The sequence below is a fragment of the Microcebus murinus genome, chromosome 2 (assembly GCF_040939455.1).
Source record: "Microcebus murinus isolate Inina chromosome 2, M.murinus_Inina_mat1.0, whole genome shotgun sequence".
In the NCBI taxonomy this organism is placed as follows: Eukaryota; Metazoa; Chordata; class Mammalia; order Primates; family Cheirogaleidae; genus Microcebus; species Microcebus murinus.
The window spans coordinates 77,889,947-77,916,322 of record NC_134105.1 but is presented as its reverse complement, the minus strand read 5'-3'; the positions used below and the strand labels follow the sequence as shown (position 1 = coordinate 77,916,322).

The following is a 26,376-nucleotide window of genomic DNA, read 5'->3' as shown; positions in this document are numbered from 1 at the left end:
CATAAATATTTCTTTGTGGTAAAAGAGACATTAGGATAGTTATTTAGTTTGAATAACTAAGTTTACTATGGGCAAATCTAACAGTCTGGGAACTCTGGCATTGTAATCTTTTATTGAAGTATCAGTTTAAAAACTGCATAGCATTCCTTCACTTACAGCTTCACAATAACCCTGTGAGGTGAGCAGAAGAGAATTTTTTGCAAATAAGGATAATGAGACTCAGAAAAGGGATTTGTCCTTTCCCTAGTAAATATATGGTGATCCAAATAGAAATACATGAACACATTAAGTAAATTATTTCAATTAATTTGACTATACTAAGCTTAAATTTTGAAGCTAAAATGCCTCAAATGAGTTAGTGTTTGCCTCAAATGTGCCTAAAATGTGTTCCCATATAACTAATCATTACTTTTTCTGGTTAAGCAAGGATTTTCTTATTTGCTTTCAAATGCTAAAATAGGTTTCTAACATTAAATATGAACCATATGAATCTATCCCTTAAGTAGATACTTTGAAACTCACATCCAAAATAAATCTTATTTAATGTCAAAAAATCAGTTTTTCTCTCTCTCAGTTACAGAAAAAAAATTAAGTTACTTCTCTCTAAATACTCAAGGTAAGGGCTCTACTAACAAAGCAGCTAAGTCTTAAGAATATTTCACTGTTAGCTAGTTCATTGTAAGAGATAAGATTCTGAGGGATAGAGTAGCAATAATGACAGAGCTAGTATTATTTTTATCTAACATTTAATAAGCAATTCACTATATGCCAAAGACGTAGGTTTATTTAATGTATGGAATTTAAAATAATCTAAAATGTCAAAATCCCCATTCTCACTGACTTGGTGCTTTGGAAGGAAGGCTGTATTGGAGTATACTGTAAGAGACTGTAAAATCTGCTGTAGTCCTCAGACAGGAAGAATTTAATTTCTGGTTACTTCCCATTGGGAGATACTGGAAACTCTCACCAGCTTAGCGACTGGAGAACTGCAGTTCCCACATGCAGCTCAGAACTTTATTTCTCCTTGCAAGCCAATCTCACCCACAAGGAACTACCTGAAAAGGGGAGAGAACCTACTTTCAAGTATTATGACCACCACCCATTACTGAGAAAAACCCACTTGAAAAAGCTTTCTTCAATTACCATTCATTAATCATAGTACTGGTTTTTTATGGACTTTACACATATTTGATGTTGCTAGACTCTGTATCATGTTATTTTAAGAAAAAACATGGGCAATCATCTAGCTTCCAAATCATTTCAAATTGTTGACTCTAATTAAAATTTTACATTATGCTCTTCCTTTCTTGTAGGTGATTAAATTAGTGTATTAAGTGTAGTGCATTTAAACACACCCTATGCTCCTTCATTTATTTTTTATTATCCTAATGTGTAAGTCTTGTGTAATTGTGAGATATAACAGAACCAATCTAAGGAATATATATAACTTCAAAGATATTTGACACCAGTATACCTATTTAGAAAAAGTGGCCCAAAATATTTTGAATAGCACCCTAGTCGTAACTGTTTTAAAAGTGAAAATAGTAACATTTCCAGTTGTTAAATGCAAATTACCCTCATTTTTAAATGCCTGAATATATACCATGTTTTCCACCCAAGACAAAAGCAGATGATATGCTACTTTTTCTTCCCAACATCAAGTATTCTTTGCTAACTATCAAGGTATTCTAAGATTAGTAGGAAATCTTTAGCAGACACAAAAGATGAAAGATGAAACTGCAGCAAGAGAGCATGGCAAATCCAAAAGATCTATTAGTGCATAAATCTACTGGAAAAAAAACAACAAAAGAGATAGAAAGAATTAACAAGCTACAATAAAAGTTATGTCTTTAAAGCAGTAGATTATAACAGGGTGGGAAATGTTTAATATGTGTCCTCTTGAAAAGCAGTTACTATCTTTTAAATTAAAAAAAACCAGCTGGTATATTTTCACAGCATCTAGATTTATTTATGGTATAAAGCCATAGAATTGTATTATTACTCCTTTCCCACCCTGGCAGAGAATAAACATGAATTCAGAAGCACAGTGGAGTGAAAACAAAGAAGAGGAGAGAGAAAAAGGCAGCAGAGAAAGACAGAAAAGGTGAATACAGAGCTACAGAAGTGTTTATTGAGCATGCTACAGAGGTAAGCAGAGTACACACAAAATGAAATTAAACAACCATCAAACCTCCCAACTTTGTTAGAAAATTAATTTTTAATTGTGCCGCTTTCAAACTATACTGAATTTTACATTTCTAAAGATGTAAAAACTCAACTAATAGAAAATATACATGACCATTCTGTCTACATAGATAACAGAATCTATGAATCTTGAAACTAAGTACATCAATTTCAAAAAGTATTGGTCATTTAAACAGAATCAACAATTCAGATTGACAAGAACTGTTCAAATTAATTTGACCTGTAGATTCTGAGCCATGTTTTTATTAAAGTCAGATCTATTCCTAAATACAAAATATTTTGAAGATTTATTAAAACTGAATATTACAATGCAAGGTAAATTAAGACTAAAGGCACATAAACTTTGGTCCCACCTGGTTGTCAGTTTTAGAAAACTGCCACAAAATTAATCTTCCTGCAAATTCCGCAGTACACTTTCTTTATCTTTGAAAAATACATGCACCAGTTTCTGAACTAGCTAGACCAGTCTGCACATGCTCAGAAATCCACAACCATATTCCAAATCTTAATTACAAACTAAGGATGGCAATATATATTTAAATGCACATAAGTCATGTCAACTTCAAAAACATCTACGAAAAATATTCAGCCACAAACAAGACATTACTTAGTGCTGACATTTATATGATACGTCCCACAAGAGTGTGTACAAAAAGGTTAAGATTCCACAATGCTTTCCACATAGGGCTCAAACTTACAGAAATCACTTTGTTGTCTTAAGAAATTAATACTCTGCATCTTGTTAATTTTAACTAATGCCTACATTCGTAACTGAATCTAGACCAGAATTGTGAGATACAAAAGGCCAATGTTTTTTTAAAGCAATAAAGCCTAAGGTAGTGAAACCTAAAAATGCTGCTTTATTCTTTCAGTAGCATGTACCTTATTTGATTAAATAGAAAATAATGTGACAAGTCAATAATTCAAAATAAGTTCCAAGCAGGAGAAACAAAAACTTAACCTTTTTACACACCCCTGCCTAAACATATTTTAATTCCCATATAACAATGTGCCCTAGACAACCAATTCCTTTTTTCTAGTAAATGCACAATAGCAACACTAGTTTTCCTTTTTAAGGCACGTATGTCAACTAAGTTGAAAAAAGAAAGCAAAATTAAACTGAAATTTTAAACAGACAAAAATGGCGTCCCTATAGAACAGATGAAATACAGCAGTTAATAACTCTGCCTTTACATATGCCATTTCATTTCATAACCAAGGAATGATAACAGCATGGGAAAAAAGGAAAAAAAATAACAAATAAAATCAAACTCTGGTCCCCACTTTTCTGAACAGTCAATAGGTGATGACACCAAACAATGTGATTCACCCCAATCTTCATCTCCCACTTTTTAAATTGTTGACTTGGAGAAAGACACTCTCAGATGATGGTTTTCACCAAGGTTATAATTATGAAGATCAATCAAGGCCTGGATAGCTTCTTCCACTGTTGCCATCTGAAGAAGAGCCATTTTGTGATCTCTTCTGAAACAAAATTATGAAATTAGATACTTCATAAAAACTCGGAAGGGCTCATTAAATACTTGAATTTTGCCCATTCCAGAATCAAAAATTTCTACAAACAAAAAGAATAAAAACTACTTGAAGAAAACATTTATTTCTATCAAGTCATTAATTTAAAGACAAGGAAGCTTGCTTACTGAAAAAACTTAAATGCTTTCACAGTGCCCCCAGTGTTAGCAAACAGTGTTCGTAGATCCTCTTCTGCTACTGAAGGACTAGGAAAATTGGATAGGAAAAAAAAGCAAAGATTAATAATAAATTTTATATTTTATTAAAATAAAACGTATATCCTTAATAAAGTCCAGCTTAAATACTTACGGGATATTAGACAGGTGAAGGGTTGCAGAAGGAGGAAAAATGTTCTGAAAATTTTTGGATCCAGGTTTCTTAAAACGATGCAATGGGGAATTACCAAAATCTTTTGTTAGCCCTTGATCATCAAGTCCCTCTCGAGGTAGTTGTACAGTCTGATGTTTAGAAAGAGTAACACGAATAATTTTTCCATACATTTTCTGTCCATTAAGATGGTTCATGGCTACAAAAAGACAGAATGCTTATTAATAAACAATACTGAAATTTAAAACAAAAATAATTCTTATTTTAAAAATAATAGTTTAAAATCTGATTTTCTGATGATTTGAAAATAAATCATGACTTTAGCATAGCCATTAGTGACAAGACTTCTATTAGATTTTCACTTGTAGTAGGTAAGATATTCTGGTAAAAAAGCCAGCTTCTTTCACAGAAAACCCAGATTATGAATATCTATCTTCCTCAATAATCCTGCCAATAAATCATGTTTAGCTACCCAAGAAAGAAACTTAGTAGTCAACTCTCTTTTTTTTTTCCTTCCGCTACACATCCTAATTACTATGTCCTATAATAGTCCTTCTCCTACTTGTCTCTCAAATTCATATTCTCTCCATTTCTCTACTTTTTACTGTATTTTTTCTGGATAACTGAATCAGTATCCTCATTTGTCTTCGTATTAGATATTTCTCTATATTTTTTTTCAATCCATTCCATACATACCAGCTTGATGACCTTTGCAAATTATAAATTTAATCATGCCATTACCTGCTTAAAACCTTAGGGACAAAGTTTATTATTCCTTAAAATGGCTTACACTTTTCCCAGTCTGACCCTTATACAGGTTGAATATCCCTAATTCAAAATCCAAAATTCCCTAAGATTTAAAACTTTTTGAGTGCCCACTAGAGCATTTCCGATTTTGAATTTTCATATTTGGGATGCTCAATTGGTATAATGCAAATATTCCAAAATCTGAAAAAAATGTGAACTCTGAAACACTTCTGGACCATATCATTTTGGATAAGCGATACTCAATCTGTATATAACTTCCAGCTTCTTTGAGCATATGTTTATCAATGATGTGCAATATCAACCACTGTGCTAGTGCTAGGAATAAAGTGGTAATAAGACAAGACACCATCCCAGCCGTCATGGAATTTATGGTATCTTAGTACTGTATACCTTGCACTTTATGCTCCAGCTATACAAAACACATATCCTGACACTAAGTGCTAGTTTCTCTTATTTTTATTTTTGTTTACATGATCTTCCATCTATAACAATTTCCTATGTCCTTTCCTTTTCTTTTTAGTCTACTCATCCTTTGAAGTCAATTCTCCAGGAAGCCCTTTCTTTATTCTCTGGAAAGGTTCAGAATATCACTAGATGTATCCTATACCATTTTATAAGTTCATCATCACAATTTATTGTCATTATCTATAATATTCTCCTTCAGACTATAAAGTACACGGAGAAAGGAATTACTGTCTCTACTCCAGCACATAGTGCAGTGCATGAACACAGAACATTACATGATTATTTTTTGAGGTAGTGTTGAGTTATTTTTAAACTAAATGAACTGATCTGATGTTAGAAACAGTTTTGTTTTATTTATCAGTCACAACTAAAAAAGACCATTTTTAATAAGTCATACACTTTTGGCTAAATTGAAGGTCTAAATGATTATATGAAACTGGATAAAAGCATTAAAGTATTAGCAGCAGAGCAGTAAAGAATATGGAAGAGCAGGAAATTGACAATAGAATCTACTCTCCAAGAGTTTCTAATATAATTAGTACACTACGGTACACATCTTCACACAGAAGATACCAAGAATTTGTTAAATCCATGAATCTTGTCATACTTACATGTATAAAATAAACCAATTAAAAAGTAAAACAACTGAAAAGGATAATGCTATGAAAGTATAAGGTACCATTCAAAAAAAAAGCAAATTCCTTTTTACTTACAACTTTCCTAATTTGTAAAAACAAGATTACTCTTCCTGAGTGTCACTACAATGTTATATATCTGTAACAGTTTTTCTATTTTCAACTGAGGCTAACAAAAAAAAAAAAAAAAAAATTCATCTCTCAGGCCTGAATCTTCTCTCACTTACAGTACATTTCACATACACTTATAAATTTACACTCACATTTATAAAACAAATTTTCAATTATCTACAATGATAATACATAAAATCCTTTTATAATCTCATTGAATTATAAAACATTTAAATAGTCCTATAATTCTATTGTTTTAAGTGAACAAGCTTCTATGATAAAGTGCTATACCTCAGATAAAACATATTATAAAGTATGAGTTTGGGGAATAAAGGAGACTAAGGTTGCCATAAGAAAGCAGTCTCAATGAAAAGGCTGCACAAACAGCTGAGCTTTGAGATAATGAAGGGTAGTAATAAGATAACAATAGAAAGTCTTATGCATAGTAATTGTATAAAGAAGAGACTGATAATAAAGGAATGGGATTAAAATAAAGCAAAATAATTAAACAGCTAGCTACCTCAGGAAGTTGCCAGGTATTAAGAAAGATTCAAGTCACCTGATTGCTAACACAAAGATCTGAAGTGATTTAAAGGAGGAGAGGAGAGGAGAGAGTGGCAATTAGAATATCAAAATTTTTAAGTTAAAAAAAAAAAAAAAACTTTGCCGAAAATTGAAGTACACAAAGATTAAACAAAATAAAGCAGAAATATCTTAATCACTAATTTTAAATGAATCGCTTTTTAAAACAATGAGAATCTTATACTTGAGAAATCTATTCCAATAAATATGGCATAAATGGACAAAACAATAATAAAGGAGGAAAAAGTCAGTGTTGCACAGTGGAAATAGCATTTTTGGTTGAACATAATTTTTTAGCTTTACCATATTCCACCTCTGAAGAAGATATTAATGAATTATGAAAATTAAAAAGACAGCAAGAAGTTGGCAGATACAGAAATTTATATAAAGTGGAACTGGAGCTATATCAAGGGTTCTCCCCTTTATAATTCAAAATATTATTTGTACCATACTCTCATTTCTTAAATCTTTACAGATACTTATCTATTTTATTACTAGCCTTTTTCAAAGAACTAAAGTTTTGGCTTTGTTTTTGCTTTCAACTGTTTGTCTTTTATACCACTAATTTCTAGTCTTTAATATCTCCTTCCCTTGAGTTTATGCTGTTTCTCTAAAGTTAAAACATTCTTTCAAAAGACCTCTTCTCTTTTACTGTACCACATATATTTAATTTATATTTAGTACTTCCATTACCTAGTTTTAAGTATTTTTAAACTCCCATTAAAACAACCTCTTCGACCCATGAAACACTGGGACTTATTTTTAAAATTTCAGGTACATGGAGATTTTAAATGTATTTTTCTGTTATTAACTCTAATTGTTCAATAGAGAATGAGGTCTGTATGATACTTCCTCTTTGAAATTAACTGACGCTTGCTTTATGGCTTAGTATATGATCAATTTTTTAAAATGTTCCATATATGCTTTAAAAAATGTACTAGAAGCATAACTGTTGGATGTATTAATAGAGAATTGTGTTGTATTATTTTATATCTTTCATTTTTTTTTTGGTCTGTTGGACATTAATTCAGAGAGGTGGCTTGAAAGCCACCACTATAATGGATTTGCTCAATTCTACCTGCAGCTTTATTCATGTATGATTTATACTTTTTGAAGTTATTTCACTAGACATACATATACATAAAACTATTGTATCTTCCTGGTGAACTAAATCTTTTATCAATACCTTTCGTCTTAAATTAACAAAGTCATGTGAGTTTTCTTTGACTTACTACCTGCCCAATACATCTCTTTACATCCCTTTGCTTTCAATCTTTCCACATCCTTGAGTTTCATACGTCTGTTGCAAAGAGCATATAGAGAACTTTTCAAAAATCAAATCTGACAATATTTTAATTGATGTATTCCTTTACATTTGTCATTATTATTGATGCATCAGGTCTTGATTCTATCATAATTTCATTTGCTGTTTTCATCTCCTTCCCTTCTTTGTTTTGAGGGGAAAGAGCTCTTAAGATCTCTTTTTTGTGAGACCAACAATGCCTCAAAGTGTGACTTACTACTAATTACTCATGACAGTAATATATACACATACTTAAAAGTGAATACATACACACACTTAAAAACTTCTCAAATACCATAACACTAGAGTAATATGATTTCTATTCATTTTTAGAACACTTTGATAGATATCTTTTAGTAGGTAAAGGTTATGAACAAGAACTAAGTAAGTTTAACTTTTGAGACTGGCAGCTATACATTTAATTAAAAATAGAGATATTTTATAAGCAGTTGGTAAAAACATAATTTGAAGAAAGCAGACAATTATTTTTACTCTAAAGAAACTACTATTTTGTCAGAACTTAATCTCTGGATATCAGCATACTGTTTTTAAGATGAAAATTTACTTCTTAAAATGGTGACAAGAAAAAAATGACATATTTAAGAATGTTCTGTTGACTATGACGTTCTGTCAAATGGTTACTTACAATGTATATGAAATACCACCACTCTTACATATCTTTCATTTAAAATAGGTACCATTATAAAAATGGAGAACCAGATGGATAGTTTCATGCCTTGTCTGAGCTAAGATCATTGCCAAGAACACTAAAGTTTAAACTTACTGTTTGAAATTCCAACTTTTCTGATTCCCAAGGCCAAAGTTGGTCTAGTATATCATGTTGTTCATCTGAGTTTCATATGAATATAACAACAAAAATATACTAGTTCTTACATCAAAAATGGCAAATTTCAAAATTAACAATGTAAATACAATCAGTTTAAGGCACCATCATCCCTGAATCTCAATGAACAGAATTACAAGCTACGAACATACTAATATTTATAGTCAATCACTACTGTATGCAGTTATATTCCAGATTTATGTGACATGACTGTGTATAAAGTCAAATGAGATGTAAGTTTAATTAAAATCATCAATTATTTACCAAGTAATGATTTAAGTATAACTTGACTAAAGTACATCTTTAGTACTTTCCCAAAGGGATTAAGAACAGTGCTTTCGCATAGGTTTTTCATTCTGTAATAACTTGGTATCTCTAAAAGACTTCTTCCACGTGACCCTTTCCATTACTAAGTTCAGCCAAATACTTACAATAAATGACTTTAGAAGAATTAAAATAATGTACATTAATCAGGATTCTATGGACTACGTATTTGAAATCAGAACTGAAGATGTATAGGTAACAAACATATATGTTTAGTCTTACCAAGTTGTGATTGGTTTCCATCAGCCATCTGTATTAGAGCACTGTCTTTCTTATTGTACAAAATCTTCACACGCTGCACATCTCCATAAACACCTTTTTTGGAGTCACAGAGAGGTAATCCAAAAATGGAATTAATTTTATGTGCAAGTCAGCTAAAGATTATCTTTCTGACATATCAATGAAACATTCAGACATCAACATGATCACTCATTCAATCTCATCATTCTCACAAATGAATAAAGAAGATCAAGATTTTGAACAGTGAATTTTGAAAAGAATAATTTTTGATAAACCCTCAAAGCTATGTGAATGATATTAAATTAAAGACCATGCAAAATAAATCAGCATGCATTAAAACAAATTTTGTGTCTATGGAGAGTTTTAAATAGCAAAGAAAAATAGCAAAAGATTTACTATTCAACTTTAAGCCAAAGTGCTAGCTACAAATAAGAATTAAGGTGAAACAAAAATCAAATCAATAATAAAAGTATAGTGCTAACAATAACATACCGAAGAGGGTAAACAGACTTTGGGGCGTAACCATCTTTAGAAGGAGAGAAGAGCAAGCAGCGTAAGACAAGAAGAGAGAAGAGTCGAGGAAGAGCGGAGATGAACAGATCATCCATAACGAAGGGTGGTTCCCGCAGAATGGTGAGGTGGTCATGGATCATGGTTCAAGGCGGTTAATTGGGGCAAGTTGGTCCGAGGAACATTTGTTCAAGCACAGAAGCATGAACATAGGGAATGGAGACAGGGAATGAAGACAAGGACAAGGAAAATAAAGGATAAGACAGGGAAGGGAATGGGTATTTGGGAAAAGACAAGGAAAGGGAAGGTGAACACACAGGGAAAAGGATGAAATGGGGAAGGGAAACAGCAATGCAGAAGAAAAAAATAAGGAATTGGGGAACAAAAAAAAAAATAAAATATAGGTCAGTACATAGGAAATGCAGGAATTTGGTCAGAAAATGGTTGGTTTATGTACTGTACAAGAAAAACTGAGTAAAATGTAGTCATCCAAGACAAATATGGGTAAAGTACATCTATATCAAAGAGTAAATTACAGCATTTCATCTCAACATAGGGAAGGAAAGCATGCATAGGAATTTTAAACTTTGAACTTTAACTGCATAAGCATGGCTGGTTATGAAATGCAGGCAAAAGTCTTAAAATAAAAACAAAGACACTCTGATTCAAACATTTTAGCATGCAGAACTGTGAATGATAATAGTATTAAATGATAAAATAAGCTTAATGTTCATATTAACAGAGGCCAATTAAAAATGAAACAAATATTCAAATTAGACATCATAAACTGATACATTGAGCTTCCCACATTTCATACCAGCTTTCATAGCAATCAAAATAAAATATACCAGACATAAAATGTACAACTAAATAAAATAACTTAGCGATAAATTTTACTCAACGGGGAGGGGAAGGGGAATAAAGTAGAAAAATATTTTTAGAAGACAATGACTAATAACTGCAAAGAAAAAATTACTAAGAAAGACTGGAAGAGTGCCTCGTCAAGATCTTTGGAAGAACCTTCAAAGAAAAATGTATTAGAGTCGTTCACATAAAATAAGATTTAAAAAAAATGCAATGACACATAAGCATGAAATGAACAAGCAAATAATTAGAAAAGGCAAAGAGCAAAATTGTTTTACAGTTAAATTTGCAAATTAGATCACATTTGCCTTTGAAAACAACAAAAAGATAAAAAGCCAAACTACAGTACTTCACCATATTTTTCTTAGGAAAAATAGGTAGTTAGGTTAAAAAATATACATATATAGATATAAAGATATGACTGTCTAAGGAAATAAAGTATTACTTAAACAAGTATGTAGATTTTATTCAGAAGTAGAAACATACAGAAAATACTCTGACTAATGAATGTACATAAAAAGAAAGGCAAGTGCAAAATGAAATAAACATGAAAAACTTTCACAAATGAAATGGAGTTAAAGAATAAACATTAGAAATTATTTTACTAACCTCTTCATTTAAATTGCTAACCAACAGGACTGTATTGCCACCAGCTGAGACTCCAGGCATACCCACTCGGCCAGCAGCAGCTGCAGCAGCTGCTGCAGCAGCATTTGGAATAGCCAAAGGACTCAGAGCTCCTGGAACAGCTGCAACAGGAAGCCCTAATTTTAAAATAAAGTATATTTTACGAAACACACACAAGTCGTTTACAAAAACCAATTTAAGCACGATGGCTGCATGGCTTACGGCTGACCATTCCAAATGGTTCCTGAAAGTTAATTTTTATGTTTATAAAAATTATTTGCTGATGTGTAGTAGAGAAAGACAATTTATTTTAACAAAATCATTATTTCAGCTAAGATACATACCTGTATTATGTTAAAAATTAAATATGCATTTCTCCATTTCCTAAGGAAAAGCAAACAAAGCACAAAGAATATATTTCCAAGTCAGAGACTCAGAAAATTCACTTCCATGGTTTATAGTGAGAAGCCAAATGTAAAAAAATCACCTTCAACACAACAGTAATTCATACTTTTTTCTACAAGTGCTATCTTCTTCATAAACTCACACTTGAAATCAAATAATCACACCTATGAAACAAATACAGGAAAACCCTTCAGTTCCTAGAGACAAGTCACTCTGAACATTATCTAATTCATGCAAATAACCTAAAGAAAATCTTAGCAAAATGTGTTTGCCTTAATTCTACACTTGAATAGTTACAATAAACATTAAGTGTCTCCAGTACAATACCCTCTAAGTAGAAAGCAAGAGAAACCCTCGCTATACAACAGACTTTCTATTTTAGTATTTTCCTATCCTTTGCCAATGTGTTTCACCATTTCTTTCTTATTTCTATTAATATTTTTCTAGTTTCCTGTCTTATTGTTGTCCTATTATCTTTAAGTCTTGCATACCTTAAGTCATTTATTATAGATGGAATTCTCTTTTGTCTTAGTACCCTTTATCCACTTTTCAATTACAAATGAACTCAGAATACTTTCATCTCTTAAATTCTTACATACCAGTTTATTTTTCAACAAATGTTAGGTCATTAAAGAAATTAATTCTATGTTCTTTATTCTTTTACCTTCCCATTATAAAGGAACAACATCCAAACTAAATGAAGTTGATTTCGTGACATACCTGGCCCTTACCACTGTCGTTCCATAAGTTCACATTTTATTTCTTCTCTCTTTCCAGCCTTCTTGAGCATTTCATAAGCATCTGCTGTTACCTTTGGTTTCAGAGATCTTAATCTTTTAGTTAAGTTTTTGACCTTTTTTATGACCTTTCATTGGTGGTCTTAATACTGGCAGTCTTTAATATTCACAATCCTTAACCTAAGTTTTTCGCTTACATTTGTTTTCTCCTCCAATATCCTTTTATAATTCAGCCTTTATCCCTTCTCTCCAAGTACTGTATCAATGGAATGATATGGTTCTCATTTAATATTATTGCTTTGGATGAGTTTATCTTACAGGCTTTTTGCCCATATCATTTATTAGGAGCTCCTTTTTTTCTTATTTCTCTACTTTTCTTTTTTTGATAGGACTTTTTGCTTTGGAAAGTTTCTAACATATATAAAAGTAAAAAGACTAGACTAATGAACCCCCATGTACCCATCACACAGGTTTAACAATTAACAATTTACGGCCAATCTTGTTTCATCCACTCACTCATTTTATTTTTAAAGTAAATCTCATAAGTAAGGATCTAACTTTAAAATAGAAAAGTCTCAAGTCTAATATTTACTAATGCACAGTAGTCTTCAATGCCTCTTCGGATACACCAGTGTGAATCTTTTCAATCAACTATTCTACTGCATTACTAACTTTTCCATGTTAAATACTACAGCTCTCATTACACTTCATAGGTCGTTTCCATTTAACATTTAATGGCTAAGTTCGTTCGTTATCAAATATAAAGATATACTCCTAATTCCTAGGCACACACTCACATACACTGTAACCTGCATACTCTTAGAAAGTGACCTCCCCACACTTAATTTTTAACATTGTTCTTCAGTATTTTCAGATAGCTTTGCCTGAACGCACAGAACATTTAACATAAGTCAACACCACCACAATTATTTAATAGTGGAAATGCAAGATGTAGTGATTATATTGTCAAATCATCCTCTTGTTTTCCTGCCTTTAATTAGCTACCTTTTAGCAGAAAAAGTTACTTGAGATTTTGTTAAATTCTATAGTCTTTATGAGATCCAGTTGATGGCCAAAAAAAAAAGGCAAAAACTACCAACTGCAATACATGGCATACAGAAGAAAAACGTTCAGCACCAAGCCTCATGTTCCCTTTTAACAATAAAGACTTTCTTAAAATAAAAAAATCCAAAGATATATGACCTACTCTTTCCCACAATAAAAAATTAAACCAGTTTAATTTCTGGTTTCTTTTCATTTCTAATAGGCAAGAAGTGATTCTCAGGGCCCACTAAGCCAGAAACAATTGAGAAACTAATTGTAGTTAGTTACCAAAATCAAAATAATCTCAAAAATCTGATCACAAGCATTTCTCTGGTACATCTGTTGACACAGTCTACTGTTTATTAAAATACTCTGTATCTCCTATTTATCTACTAGAATTGTCTTGAACTTTGTATCCCACAGTGAAAAACTTGTCAAACTTTTTGGTCTCAGGACCCTTTTTACACTTTTAAAATTACTGAGGACCACAAAGAGTTTTTGCTTATGTGGGCTGTATCTATCTATTGCTATTTACCACTTGAGAAATTAAAACCAAGAACTTCTTAAGGCACAAAATCACACATAGTCTTCAGAATGATATGAGGAACACCACTGCACAAAGAGAATGAGAGTCAAAAAGACAAAAAACATTTTAGTATTATCCTAAAAGTTCTGACTTTGTAGACCCCACTGAGGTCTCAGGAACTCTTAAGGATCTCTGGAAAATATTTTGTAAGCCTCTATTATATAGACATATGCTTTGTATATATGGAGTGCTCAAACAAATACGTAAGAATTTAAAAGATACATTTACTTACTTCAAAGAAAATACTGTAATATATGACATACAGTAAAAAATAAAATGCTGAGTTAAAGTACACACTACTGACACTTCCAAAATTTATATATTTATATTACATTTTATATTTATATAATATATATGTATTTATATATTATACAACATAATATACAATGTATATTTATATTAATATTAACTTTTAAAAAAGAATGCTAAGTTAAATTACATACTGACACTTCTAAAATTTATAGTTCCAAGTCACCTATTACTCATTTTCCCTGTTGACATCACAGGAAAAATTACTAATTCATAAAATATATACAAAGTTATCAATCTACTTAAATTCAATATCTATATAAACATACAAGCCTAAGGTTAATACTTCATTTTTTAAAAAAATTTTTTCTGAGATATTTTTACCATGAGACCAACATGCAATTAAACAATCCAATAAAAATTACTCACCAAAAAGTTTAAAAGTGGTGAAAAACTTAAAAAAACCTTAAATATTAAGGCAATTGTTTTTAAAATACATTTTTTTCTTGAAATCAGGGTTCTATACAATGGAGATGACTTGGTGTCATATTATTTACCATCAAGCCTTATTATGGAAAAATGGTAAGTGAGAATTTTAAAAATAATTAAAATGAATTTAAAATGGTAGTTTAGAATTAAAAATCTAGGATAAAGCCCTTTTTTAGTGTGGTAGTCCCAAGAGACATTTTAAAAAAAGGCCAGAGAATGCTATATTTTAATAAACAATATGGTGCTTTAGTGAAATTATGACTACTAATTTTCTAGTCAGAAAAATTTGGGTTCAAAATAGATGCAATTTACCTCTCTATAGTAAGTAGATAATGGAAATCTTACCAAAAAGTAGAATGTAAGCTGTAAGGCCCCTCCAATGTCCTTCCTACTGAATGCTAATTCTTAGTCTCACTTGTCCAATTTACTTCCACCATTCTGGGCTACTGTACTACTAAGTCAGGTAGTAGTTTTTACACAGCCCATAGTATAGTGCAAGAGTGCTTTAAGAAATAAGGGGCAGTTACCATCTATCCCATATGTCACTAGTATGTAGTTCTCTACCATATTTCCTCCCCTGGGGCTGATATCCTAGAAAAACTACTTACGCTGCCTTTACACAGTTCTAAATAACTGGAGTAGTCTTAAGTTTTTACTGGACTTTTAATGCCTCTGAGAATAAATTCCACAGTTTTCCTCAGTATACTCTTCTCTGAAAAATTACTTTGTCAATCAGGTATAATGTTTTCTTAAGTTTAATCTAAATGTTGTTGGCTGCAATAAACACATAAACCTACAAAATATTTCACGATGCACTATTTATACAATAATGATAAATTGTGGAAAAGAATTCTGCATTGTATTTTTCATATAGATATTAACTTTCAGCTATTAGAGACAATAAATTTATCATGCTCCCTTTGTAAAAGTTAAATAAAATATGTTATATACATTATATATACTGACTCTAATAGATTATTTTTAGCTATAAAAAAGTTATTACTTTTATTATTTAAATCTTTAGCTAAGGCAGCAAGTATACTGGAAAAAAAAGCACATTGATGAGGAGGGATAAAAATGCCTGTTTTACTCCCAAGATTGTTATAAGGATAAAATAATGTAAAACAGTTTTGTCACTGTCAGATGTTGAAGAAGGTGTTGCAGGGATCTTTTTCACGTGCAATGATCCCCATCAGCTGGGCCAACCAGATATCTTGAGTATAAGTAATTTTATAAATTCTCATATTAGTTCTGATACTGTATTATCACTAACCCTTCATCCACTGAAACTATTGGACACCTAGCCATGTATATAATAGAGACCCAAAGTCCAGAGGGAAGAAATGATATAAATTACGTACCCAACCCTATTCAAGGTCATATTTCACCGAAACACATAGGCATCCCTAACTTTGCCCAATTCAACTAAAGAATTATACTTCTTATTAATTTATTTTAAATCATTTACAAATTTTATAATTTTTAATTAACTTTCTATTTTAGAACAGTTTTAGATTTACAGAAAAACTGAAGACTTTACAGCCTTCTTTTATAACCTGAGCACCCCATTTCTTCCATTATTAAGACATTAGTATGGTGTTGCAATTAATTAACCAGTATTGATATAATATTAAGTCAAGTTCACTCTTTATTTAGCTTTCCTTAGTTTGCACCTAATGTCCTTTGTTAACTCAAATTCATTCTTTATTCAGCTTTCCTTTAGTTTGTACCTAATTTCCTTTGTTTATTCCAGGATCTCATAGTACATTTAGTCATCATCTATCCTTAGGTGCCCTTAAAACTGTGACAGTTTAATCTTATTTTTAAGGATGTAGAACTTGTTTTATCCTTCCATTTCCCATTCTAAAACTTCTATCCAAAGTCATATACATTATTTCTCTTTTGGTCTTCTTTTCCATCTTCAAGACATCTGGTAGTTATCGATCTTGTGTACTAATGAATAAGAGGATTGGTGTTGGGACTCTAAGACTTTTTCTAATTCTCAAAGTACAGTGGTCCTCCATATCCCTGGATTCTGTATCTGTGAAATTCAACCAACCTCAGATCAAAAACATTCAGGGGAAAAAAATTATGGTTGTATCTGTATTGAACACATACACATACTTTTTCTTGTCATTATTCCATAAACAATACAGTGTAACAATTATTTACACAGGATTTACATTGTACTAGGTATTACATGTAAAGATGATTTAAAGTATATACAGAAGGTGGTACATAGGTGATATGCAAACACTATACCATTTTATAAAAGGAGCTTGAGCATCCCTGGTTTCTGGTATACACGGAAGGCAGGGGAGTTCCTAGAACCAATATCCCATGGATATTGAGGGGATATTTGTATGGGGTCCTGGATGGGGACAGCATTTTTTACACTTTATTTCCTGATCTGAAAATAAAAAGTTTACTTTTGACAAGAATGACAACTGCTATTCTTTCCTCAACAATCCAATCTTCCTCTTCCACCAAGCTTTCCTTCAATTCCAATTCCAATTTTCCCGTGTAGAATCCATTCTCTTTTCTACCATTAACAACTGCATTTTTATTCAGCTTGTTCCTTAGAGAAACTTTTTAATTAAAAGCTTACTTCTGTTCTAATGAAACTACTTCTACAACCCTCTCAGAAAGTCATTTTTATCTCCCTAAATCTTTCCCAAAGGGAAGAAAAAGTATGCATTATTCATCATTCTACCTCACCACCCAATGTTACTTTCAGACTACTGCTCTACCATCATCAATGGGGGCAACTTTCGATGTCAATGCCATCTAATCATACCACACTCTTTCTCATCAAAATAGCCATTGGGTCACTGGAACACTTTCTCTCATTACATAAAGCCTTTAGCATCTGGCTTTATTTCCTTCCACTCCCTTAGTCCCTAGCTACATAATCCTGTGTGATCTTTCCAATACTACGGTCTCATGATTTCTTAAAAACTTTTACTTTGATGGATTTTACTGTATCAATACATTTTGGCAATTTCTTTTGCTACATCTTTGATTTTTCTTTTCTCTTTTAATGGCCATTCATTTAGCCTTTGAATCCCCTTTCTGACTTCATTCTTATTGATCCTTCTATTACCACAAAACCACTGAACCCACTTTTTGGCCTTTATAGTGATCAGCTCCCTTTCCATTCTCCTTTGGCTTGACTTTACCATACAGTCTAAGCCTTTTGGCCCAATACTCTGTGCATGTGCTATGATTATTCCTTTAACACTGTAATTCCATATTTAGACAAATCCAATCTTATGTATGTCTATGCTTAAGAATTAGAGTGAAAACACACACACCCCCAAGGCTAATTCTACAGATATTTTGTTATCTATTTTTAGCTGATTTCCTACACCATTTTCCAGAGAGTTCCGAACAAATTCAGTAGTCTTAAGTCCTTTATCCTACTTTCAACCTCCGTATGTTCAGCAAATCTTATAATATTCAGATCAGAACTCTCTCAAATTTTTTCAACTAATATGGTGAAAAGAATGAATAAAGACTGTAAAGCTGATGATTTCAGTTCTGGCTTCAACTCTGCACCTCAATTTCTATGTGAACTTGATAAAACTCCCTTCTAGTCCTCATAATGGCCCTAAAACTATCACTATATTTCCCAAGCCCCAACATTTCCACCATACTCTTGATCCAATCCATCATAATCAATTCTAGGACTCAGCCTTAGAAATAAATACAAGTTAACATGTAGCAAGGGTTCATTATATGCCAGGCACTGTGCAAAGTTCTCCACATATGAACATATTTAATTCTCACAAGAGCCTTAGATGATAGGTATTATCATCATTATGTCCATTACAAATGTAATGGACATAATGAAAAGATTTGAAGCCTATCCTCTTAATGATTACACATACTGCTTTACTGAAAACATTCTGTCTTCAGTCCTACTTTACTCCTAAACTACGATCCCATTTCTTCTTCCTTTCCATGGCACACTTCTTCAAAGAGCAGAAGTGTGTTCTTACCAGATTTATATCCCCAATTCCCTGTAATTTGATTTATACCTATTCTCATGAATAATGTTAACCAATGGACTGAAGAGCCATTTCTAATTTTACTTATTCAATCCTCAATTTCTTATTTATTTTATCCACAATATGAAAGTGCACTGCTTAAATTTTAATGTCAATGCTTTAATCCTCTTGCTCTCTTATAACTGGAAAAGCTTAAGCCAATGTTTTAAATTATCAGGCCTCTGTTCTGTGAATTCACAACCCCACAGAACTCCTGCCCAAGTCCTAGGCTGAATTTCCTACTCTCTAGTGGACTCCTCTACATGCTTCATCTTACATAAGCAATCATATCACTAAGATGCCAAGTTCTATTACTTAATGTATAATTTTCCCCATATTTCTTACTTTGCATTCTCATTTCATGTTCCTAGTTTAGATTTACAATTATATCTATCTTAGATTGACAGTCTCCTATCTGGTATTCCTAGTCTCCCTTTTAACCTCTCTAGCATGGTCTGGAGCCACAGTTAATTTCTTAAAACTAATCTGGTCATTCTTATGCAACTAGTTAAAAATAACTGATGAATCCTTCACAGTAATGGTTCTTAACTCACTCCTTTGATGATCTGATGAAAGCCTAAAACACGTAAAACTTAGTCCACAATATGAGACGGTTACAGATACTTTGAAGTTCATCTTTTATCCTAAAGCAGTCTAAGAACGCCTGCGTAAAATTCACACTCCTTGGAGAATAGCAATTCTAAGATCTTGTCTTCTAATAGTTCTTTCTGGCATCATTACATTTCATATTTTCCCAATTACCTTATATGTCACTCATAAGTGAAAATTTGTCACTCCTAAAACATGGTATATACTTTATTACATTTGCTCATGCTGTATTTTTGGTCCACAAAACCCTCCCAATTTCTCCTTTTCTTGATGAATTACTCATTCCATTATGTACTAATACCACACTGACTCTATTAAATATTTCAAGTTGCATCCAATTAGAGCTACTCAGGTTTGCTGCCTCCACAAGAATGTAAGCTTTATGAAGACAGAAACCTTATTATTCTTCTGAGTTCCTATAGTGACTGCTGAATAATGCGATAAATTAATAAACTAGGATAACACTGAAGTGAGGCAGTACCCTTCTAGGAATATGACATGCCCATGGCAATTAAGAAGAATAGCATAAAAATCTAGAAAATAGAGACAAATAAGGGTAGATTCAGAGAGAAAGAGGATTTCACTTTTAAATCAAAATCAACAGGAATATAAAATAGTACAAAGTTAGAAATAACTCAGGAGAAGTGTAGATCAAGAAAGAATCTAAATGAAATGCTCTATATGTATCTAATGCATTTTAGAGTTGCTAACGAAATTTGCATGATTTTTACCTCCTCAGAAAGAGGCACATTCTATACTATGGTCACAAACACACACTTTTCTTTCACTAATTGCAGGAATAGCAGTAATATACTTTTTTAGAAGGCTTTTATTTTGGTCATATCATATATATAACCATTAACTCTTAAAAACAAAATTTTTTAAAAATAAAACCTATGGTTTGATTTGATTTAAATCTATCTTTATATAGAAAATTTTCATTATCCAAAGGCAGGAATTGATTATCATAGATAGAATCCAGGCTGTATGCCCTTTAAAATATTTACTCTAGGATGGATACAAGAGAGGTCTAACCTGACAGACTGTCACAGAAAAGGGGAAGGTAACGGAAGGTAAGTAAACGATTAATAGTGAAAGAAATTCCTTAAAACTACAGCTGAGAACAATCTGATGGATAATCATAATAGATCAGTTTAAGCAAGACTGTGATCATCCATTAAATAAAAATTCTGCCTTGAACAGTTAAAGAAGGCTTATTCATAACACTTTAGTCCTATAAAACAAGCTTATTCCATTGAGACTGCTGGTCAGGAAATAACTATGAAGTGATGTAATAACATGTTTTTTCTAATGTTTATATCACATATGTAACCCCTAATATCTTCAAAGTACTCAACTACCACCAAAAATATTTCCATTGATCAGAAGATAAAAATCATTCCAGATTTAAAACATTCATTCAAAGATTATTTAAAATGGAATCAAAGTTGAATAAACTCTCTAAAGGATATAGTTTCAAATTAATTTGTGACTCAAAAGTTAAAATTTTATCTACTGATAAAAATTTCAAAATGAATAATTTTACCTACCTCAGCTCTTCCAACTTTCCTAAGAGACATCTTAAGATTTAAAAATTAAAATTTTAAAAATTCAGCTACAACAAAGTAGAGGACAGTTCAATAATCTAAAAACTCAACATCATTTTCTGAGACTGCACACATACAGAAGGTATGCTCCAACTATAGTTTACTTCTTAGGTATTAAGACAGACACAAAATAAGAATCAAAGTTACAGGACAGTTGAGAAAAACATTTCTGATTTACACCGGACATGATAAAATATGAGTTTTTAATTTATATATTTATTTTGGTGTTACTATGGCATGCAGATTGATGTGTTTTAAAAATCTATGTATTTTGGGCCGGGCGCGGTGGTTCACGCCTGTAATCCTAGCACTTTGGGAGGCCGAGGCGGGCAGATCGCTCAAGGTCAGGAGTTCGAAACCAGCCTGAGCGAGACCCCGTCTCTACCAAAAATAGAAAAATTAATTGACCAACTAAAAATATATATACAAAAAGTTGAACCGGGCATGGTGGCGCATGCCTGTAGTCCCAGCTAATCAGGAGGCTGAGGCAGTAGGATCGCTGAGCCCAGGAGATTGAGGTTGCTGTGAGCCAGGCTGATGCCACGGAACTCACTCTAGCCTGGGCAACAAAGTGAGACTGTCTCAAAAAAAAAAAAAAAAATCTATATATTTTAACACTTCTAGGACATATTTCTAGAATACTTGTGCATATGTGATTATTTTAGTCTTTCTTGGAAAATAACTTTCAAAAATGTCTCTGCAGTAGATGAGTTATTTGGTTTGATGTTATAGCCATTATTTTCTTTGCTATAATTAGTCTTCCTAAAGGAATATTATAGAGTTTTATGAAAATTGAGATTTTGGCATATAAATTTTAATGTATAATTTGTGAAAAAATAAAAATATAAATTTAGTTTATTGTATTTTGATGTGCATGTTACGTATCTATCCCTATCTTATACACAATTTTGAATGGCTATATAAGAACAATACTCACTTTTGGTTTTGTAATCATAAGATAACCAGGTTAAATAATGAATGGACTTGGAAACAAAAAATATCTTAGTATATGAAAAAAGAAAATTAAAAACTATGGGACTTACATTTTTACTACATGTATGACATTATTCTAGATAACTATTTCACAGGGGGAAAGAAGACAAGCTAAAAGGTCAAGCTAACCTATAATACATTTTATTCTAATGTTGATTACTTAGGAGCATGGACTTTGCAGCCAGATGATCTGGCTGCAATAAACTCAGCCACTGACCAGTTATGAGAATCTGAACAAACTGCTCTCTGTGCCCTAGTTTCCAAATCTGCAAAATAGGGGCAATAATGGTAACTGTGTTTGGAGATGCCAGGATTAACTCAAATGTAAAGGGCTAAGAATAGTAGCTGGCACACAATACATAACAACAGCCATTATTAACATTCCTATGCATCAAACCAACTTTTCATTCCTGGAATTAAATGAATTTCCATTCTAAACTACAGTATTATATCTTGAATGTTTTTGCCACAAAATAATGACATGAAGAACTCTAAGCAACAAAGATGGAATCTAAGTAACTGTTCTTAAATTAATAATTTTATAGTTATTCCCAGGGAGGAACTACTGCAAAGGGATTTATGTAGGCATTCTCATAGTGGGGTCAGATTTATATATGGAGATCCAATGACAGTAGAAAAACAGCAAATCCCTTCGATTAATACTAATAATCCCCCCCAAAACCCTCACTTCTTAGAAACTGGTATGGGGACCTTTGAAACCCCCTTTCACTGGGGTTTCTTTTTTAAAAAGTCTACTTTAATGGCCTACATCACAATAATTAACAAAGGTAACCATACTAATTCGTGAGTATACCAAGCAACATATTTGTGCTTTTTAAGCTCTGAGGCTACTGAAAAACTCCAAAACTTTGAAACAGCATTCATCTCTGGAGGAGACTGAAACTCTGAACATCCATAATGTATTAAATAATATCAAAAGACAATGAATCTTGTTTCCTTTAAAACACATACACACACACAAGGAAAAAAACACAGCATTATCTATACATATTGTAACAAAATATATGGGTGACTGCTCTATTACCCCACCGCTACAATACTATTTCCAATTTATCTAGCTTTGTAGTTCTTCCCTTCATCACTGTGCTGAATTAATAACATACATAACATATTGTTCCACAAAAAAATGTCTGCTTTTACTGCACATCTTATGGACTCCTACTCAAAAAGAATAAACAGACACAGCACTGACTACACATACAGATATACGTAACAACAAAAACACCTAAGGGATGTTAATCCTTCAACTGAATAGGTAACTCACACTTGTAGCTGGATATTATTTTTACCTCACAATTAACTATAAGAGAGAAGTGACTTAGATCTATTGTTATTTATTGAGAAAATATTAATTCTTCCTGGTTCTTTTATTTTATGGGGACAAATTCCTTTTGAGAGGAAGATACCTACATTTTAACTTTGTTTAGTCCTTATTCATCCTCCTTTTCCTTTTTTGGGTCACTGGGCAAGGACAAATTAAATAATTACATATATAAAACGCTCACCTCTAAGCTAAGGTCACCATTTCAAACCACTCTGTGGCTACTAGAACCTGCAAGCAACCAACAGTTTCTAAAGTTTCAAGCACATGTTGAGAAGAGTCTATGTTGTACCCATTCAGAAACTGCTTTAAGTACTTACTTCCAAACAAAAGCTGGGCATCTACTTTTTCCATGTAAAATTAGCAAATAAAAGCAAGAATATCATTAACTGTTCTGTACAAATAAAAGCAGACAGCTCTGATAATGAAAATTTCTACTTTATAAATATTTTCATCTAATTAATACAGATGGAATATGTGAGTGGGGGGGCAGTATCTGTAACCACTCCTCCGTGAAATAAATTAAGGCAGCAATCTTTAGTGGATATTAAATCATTAAAACCACAACCAGTCTTAAAGCATCACTAAAATCACTAAAAGTGAGATAACTAGATGAAGCACAAAGAACACCTATATAGTATTGCTTAAAAAAACCAAAAGAACCCAGACTGTAAATTTTATCAAGTTAAAATGACACTATAAAGGAAACAGCCAGACCAATCTAATCTGTGAAACTTTGTAAAAGAATTACTAGGTCTCTTCATTAAGTAAATGGAAATGGGGTTGGAGTAAAGAGAAAGGAATGTAATAAGACTGAAAGAGACTTAGAAGACATAACCACCAAATTGCCATATGGGGCGGGCCCCTGACAGGATCCTATTTTGAATAAATCAAATTCTAAAAAACATTTGTGAGGTAAATAGGGAAATTTTAATAAGTTGGGTATTTAATGATATTAAGAATTGTCACTGTCAATTTTGGTGTGAAAATCATATTATTGTTTGATAAGAAAAGGTAATTATCTCTCTAAAAGAGATACTATGAGTAATATTTGAGAAGACATGTCATGTCAAGGATTTGTTCTAAAATACAACAGAAAAAAATGAATAGATAAAAACAAGTGTAGGCACTACTGAACCAAGATAATGGGTACGTGGAATTAATTATATTAGTATACAACTGAAATCTTTGATAATAAAAATATTAATATTCCTATGTGAATGACCCCTTCAAAAGTAAAGAAAATCAAAGCTTTCAGAAATCATTTAAAAATAAGTTTGTTAATTTTATGTATCACAAACACAAAGAAAAAATAAAGTAAATTCATTTTAACAGTTAAACAATATTGCACCAACAGAAATGTACCAGGATAGATTTAAATGACATGAATTCAATTACAAACTTTTTTCTACAGGAGTAATTCTCAACTCTCACTACCAAGTAAAATCATTTAGGGATCTTAAAAAATATATAAATGCCAGTGACTCACTCCCACTGATTCACAGTCTGGGTTAGGGCCCAGTAACTTCAACGTGCAGTAAAAGTTTGAAAACCACTGCTCTGTAAGGGCTAAATATTTATCTTTGTAAATAAATGTTTGCTAATCTGCTGACAATTTAAAATATTTTTATGTCAATAGATTTCTTATAAAAAGTTTGCTTTTCTTTTAAGACCTTATGATGAGGCCAGGCACGGTGGCTCATGCCTGTAATCCTAGCACTAAGGGAGGCCAAGGAGGGCGGATGGCTCAAGGTCAGGAGTTTGAAACCAGCCTGAGTAAGAGTGAGACACTTTTCTACTAAAAATAGAAAGAACCTGACTCGAGGGGGCAGGGGGGAATGGGCAACATACGTAACCTTAACATTTGTACCCCCATAATATGATGTAATAAAAAAGAAAAACAAAACAAAAAAAGTTACTTTCCCTCTAAGGTGAGAACAGGGAAACGAGAGAAATAACTGATTGGTTAACATCAGGTTACTTAAGGTTACTTTTGTTATAAGGATTAAAGGCAGAAGGAACTTCCTTGTCATGCCAATTAAATAATAAAACTGGTCAGTTTGGGGGGAAAAAAAGAAAGAAATTGATTGGCTAACTAAAAATATATAGAAAAAATTAGCCGAGCATGGTGGCACATGTCTGTAGTCCCAGCTACTCGGGAGGCTGAGGCAGTAGGATTGCTTGAGCCCAGGCGTGTGAGGTTATTGTGAGTTAGGCTGACGCCTTGGTACTCTAGCTGGAGCAACAGAGTGAGACTCTGTCTCAAAAAAAAAAAAAAAAAAAGTATGATGAGAATGCCTATTACTTCATTCAACTTAAAATATATGTAAAGTTCTAAAATAACTATTCTTTGCATGCATTATCTGCCCTAATTTTTAAAACATAGACAACATGATCATGAATAATTACTCCTAGCAATTTTTCTAAAAGTGAAGTATCCCTTAATAAATTAACTACATTTCTTAACATGATAAAATGATCATTATAGTGTCTCAATTTATAATCTCAAGGATTACAAATAAGGAGATAATAAAGAACAAGATCATCTTGTTCTTTAAAACAGAATATGTGAATGACTAATAGTCGACCAGATTTGTGATTATGTGTTTAGAGGTCAGATTTTTAACTACTTACAAAGCACTATAGGTCTCCCTTCTCTGAATAAATTAAATTTTCTGAGGTACTATGATCTCTAGCACTAAAGAAGCCAAAGAAGCCAAACATAAATGCTAGTCTTAAAAAATTAGTATTCAAAATAAGTTAAAATTTATACTATTGATTCTAAAATAATTAAATTCAATCAAGTGGCCAGACATAACACAAAAATCATTATAAAGTGAAACCCCTCAAATATTTAGAAGACTATCACCTTTTATTTGTGTTCTTACAAAATCTTTGAAATAAAGGGGTACTCTATCAGTTATTTCA

General features: G+C 32.1%; 1 protein-coding gene across 4 annotated transcripts in view; it reads right to left on the bottom strand.

The window, feature by feature from the left end:
* Nucleotides 1-1,945: 1,945 nt before the first annotated feature.
* Nucleotides 1,946-26,376, bottom strand: part of PTBP2 (polypyrimidine tract binding protein 2) — a 76,602-nt gene continuing 52,171 nt past the window's right edge. Inside the window, exons 9-14 of one of the 4 annotated variants that reach the window (XM_012791007.2) lie at nt 11,321-11,475; nt 9,830-9,863; nt 9,320-9,412; nt 4,048-4,264; nt 3,867-3,944; nt 1,946-3,690 (exon numbers count right to left, since the gene is read on the bottom strand). In XM_012791007.2, the coding sequence (XP_012646461.1) occupies nt 3,558-3,690; nt 3,867-3,944; nt 4,048-4,264; nt 9,320-9,412; nt 9,830-9,863; nt 11,321-11,475 (710 nt within the window). In that variant the 3' untranslated portion in view covers nt 1,946-3,557. The remainder of the gene's footprint in view (nt 3,691-3,866; nt 3,945-4,047; nt 4,265-9,319; nt 9,413-9,829; nt 9,864-11,320; nt 11,476-26,376) is intronic. The other 3 variants (XM_012791009.2, XM_012791010.2, XM_012791011.2) reach the window with 3 other exon arrangements.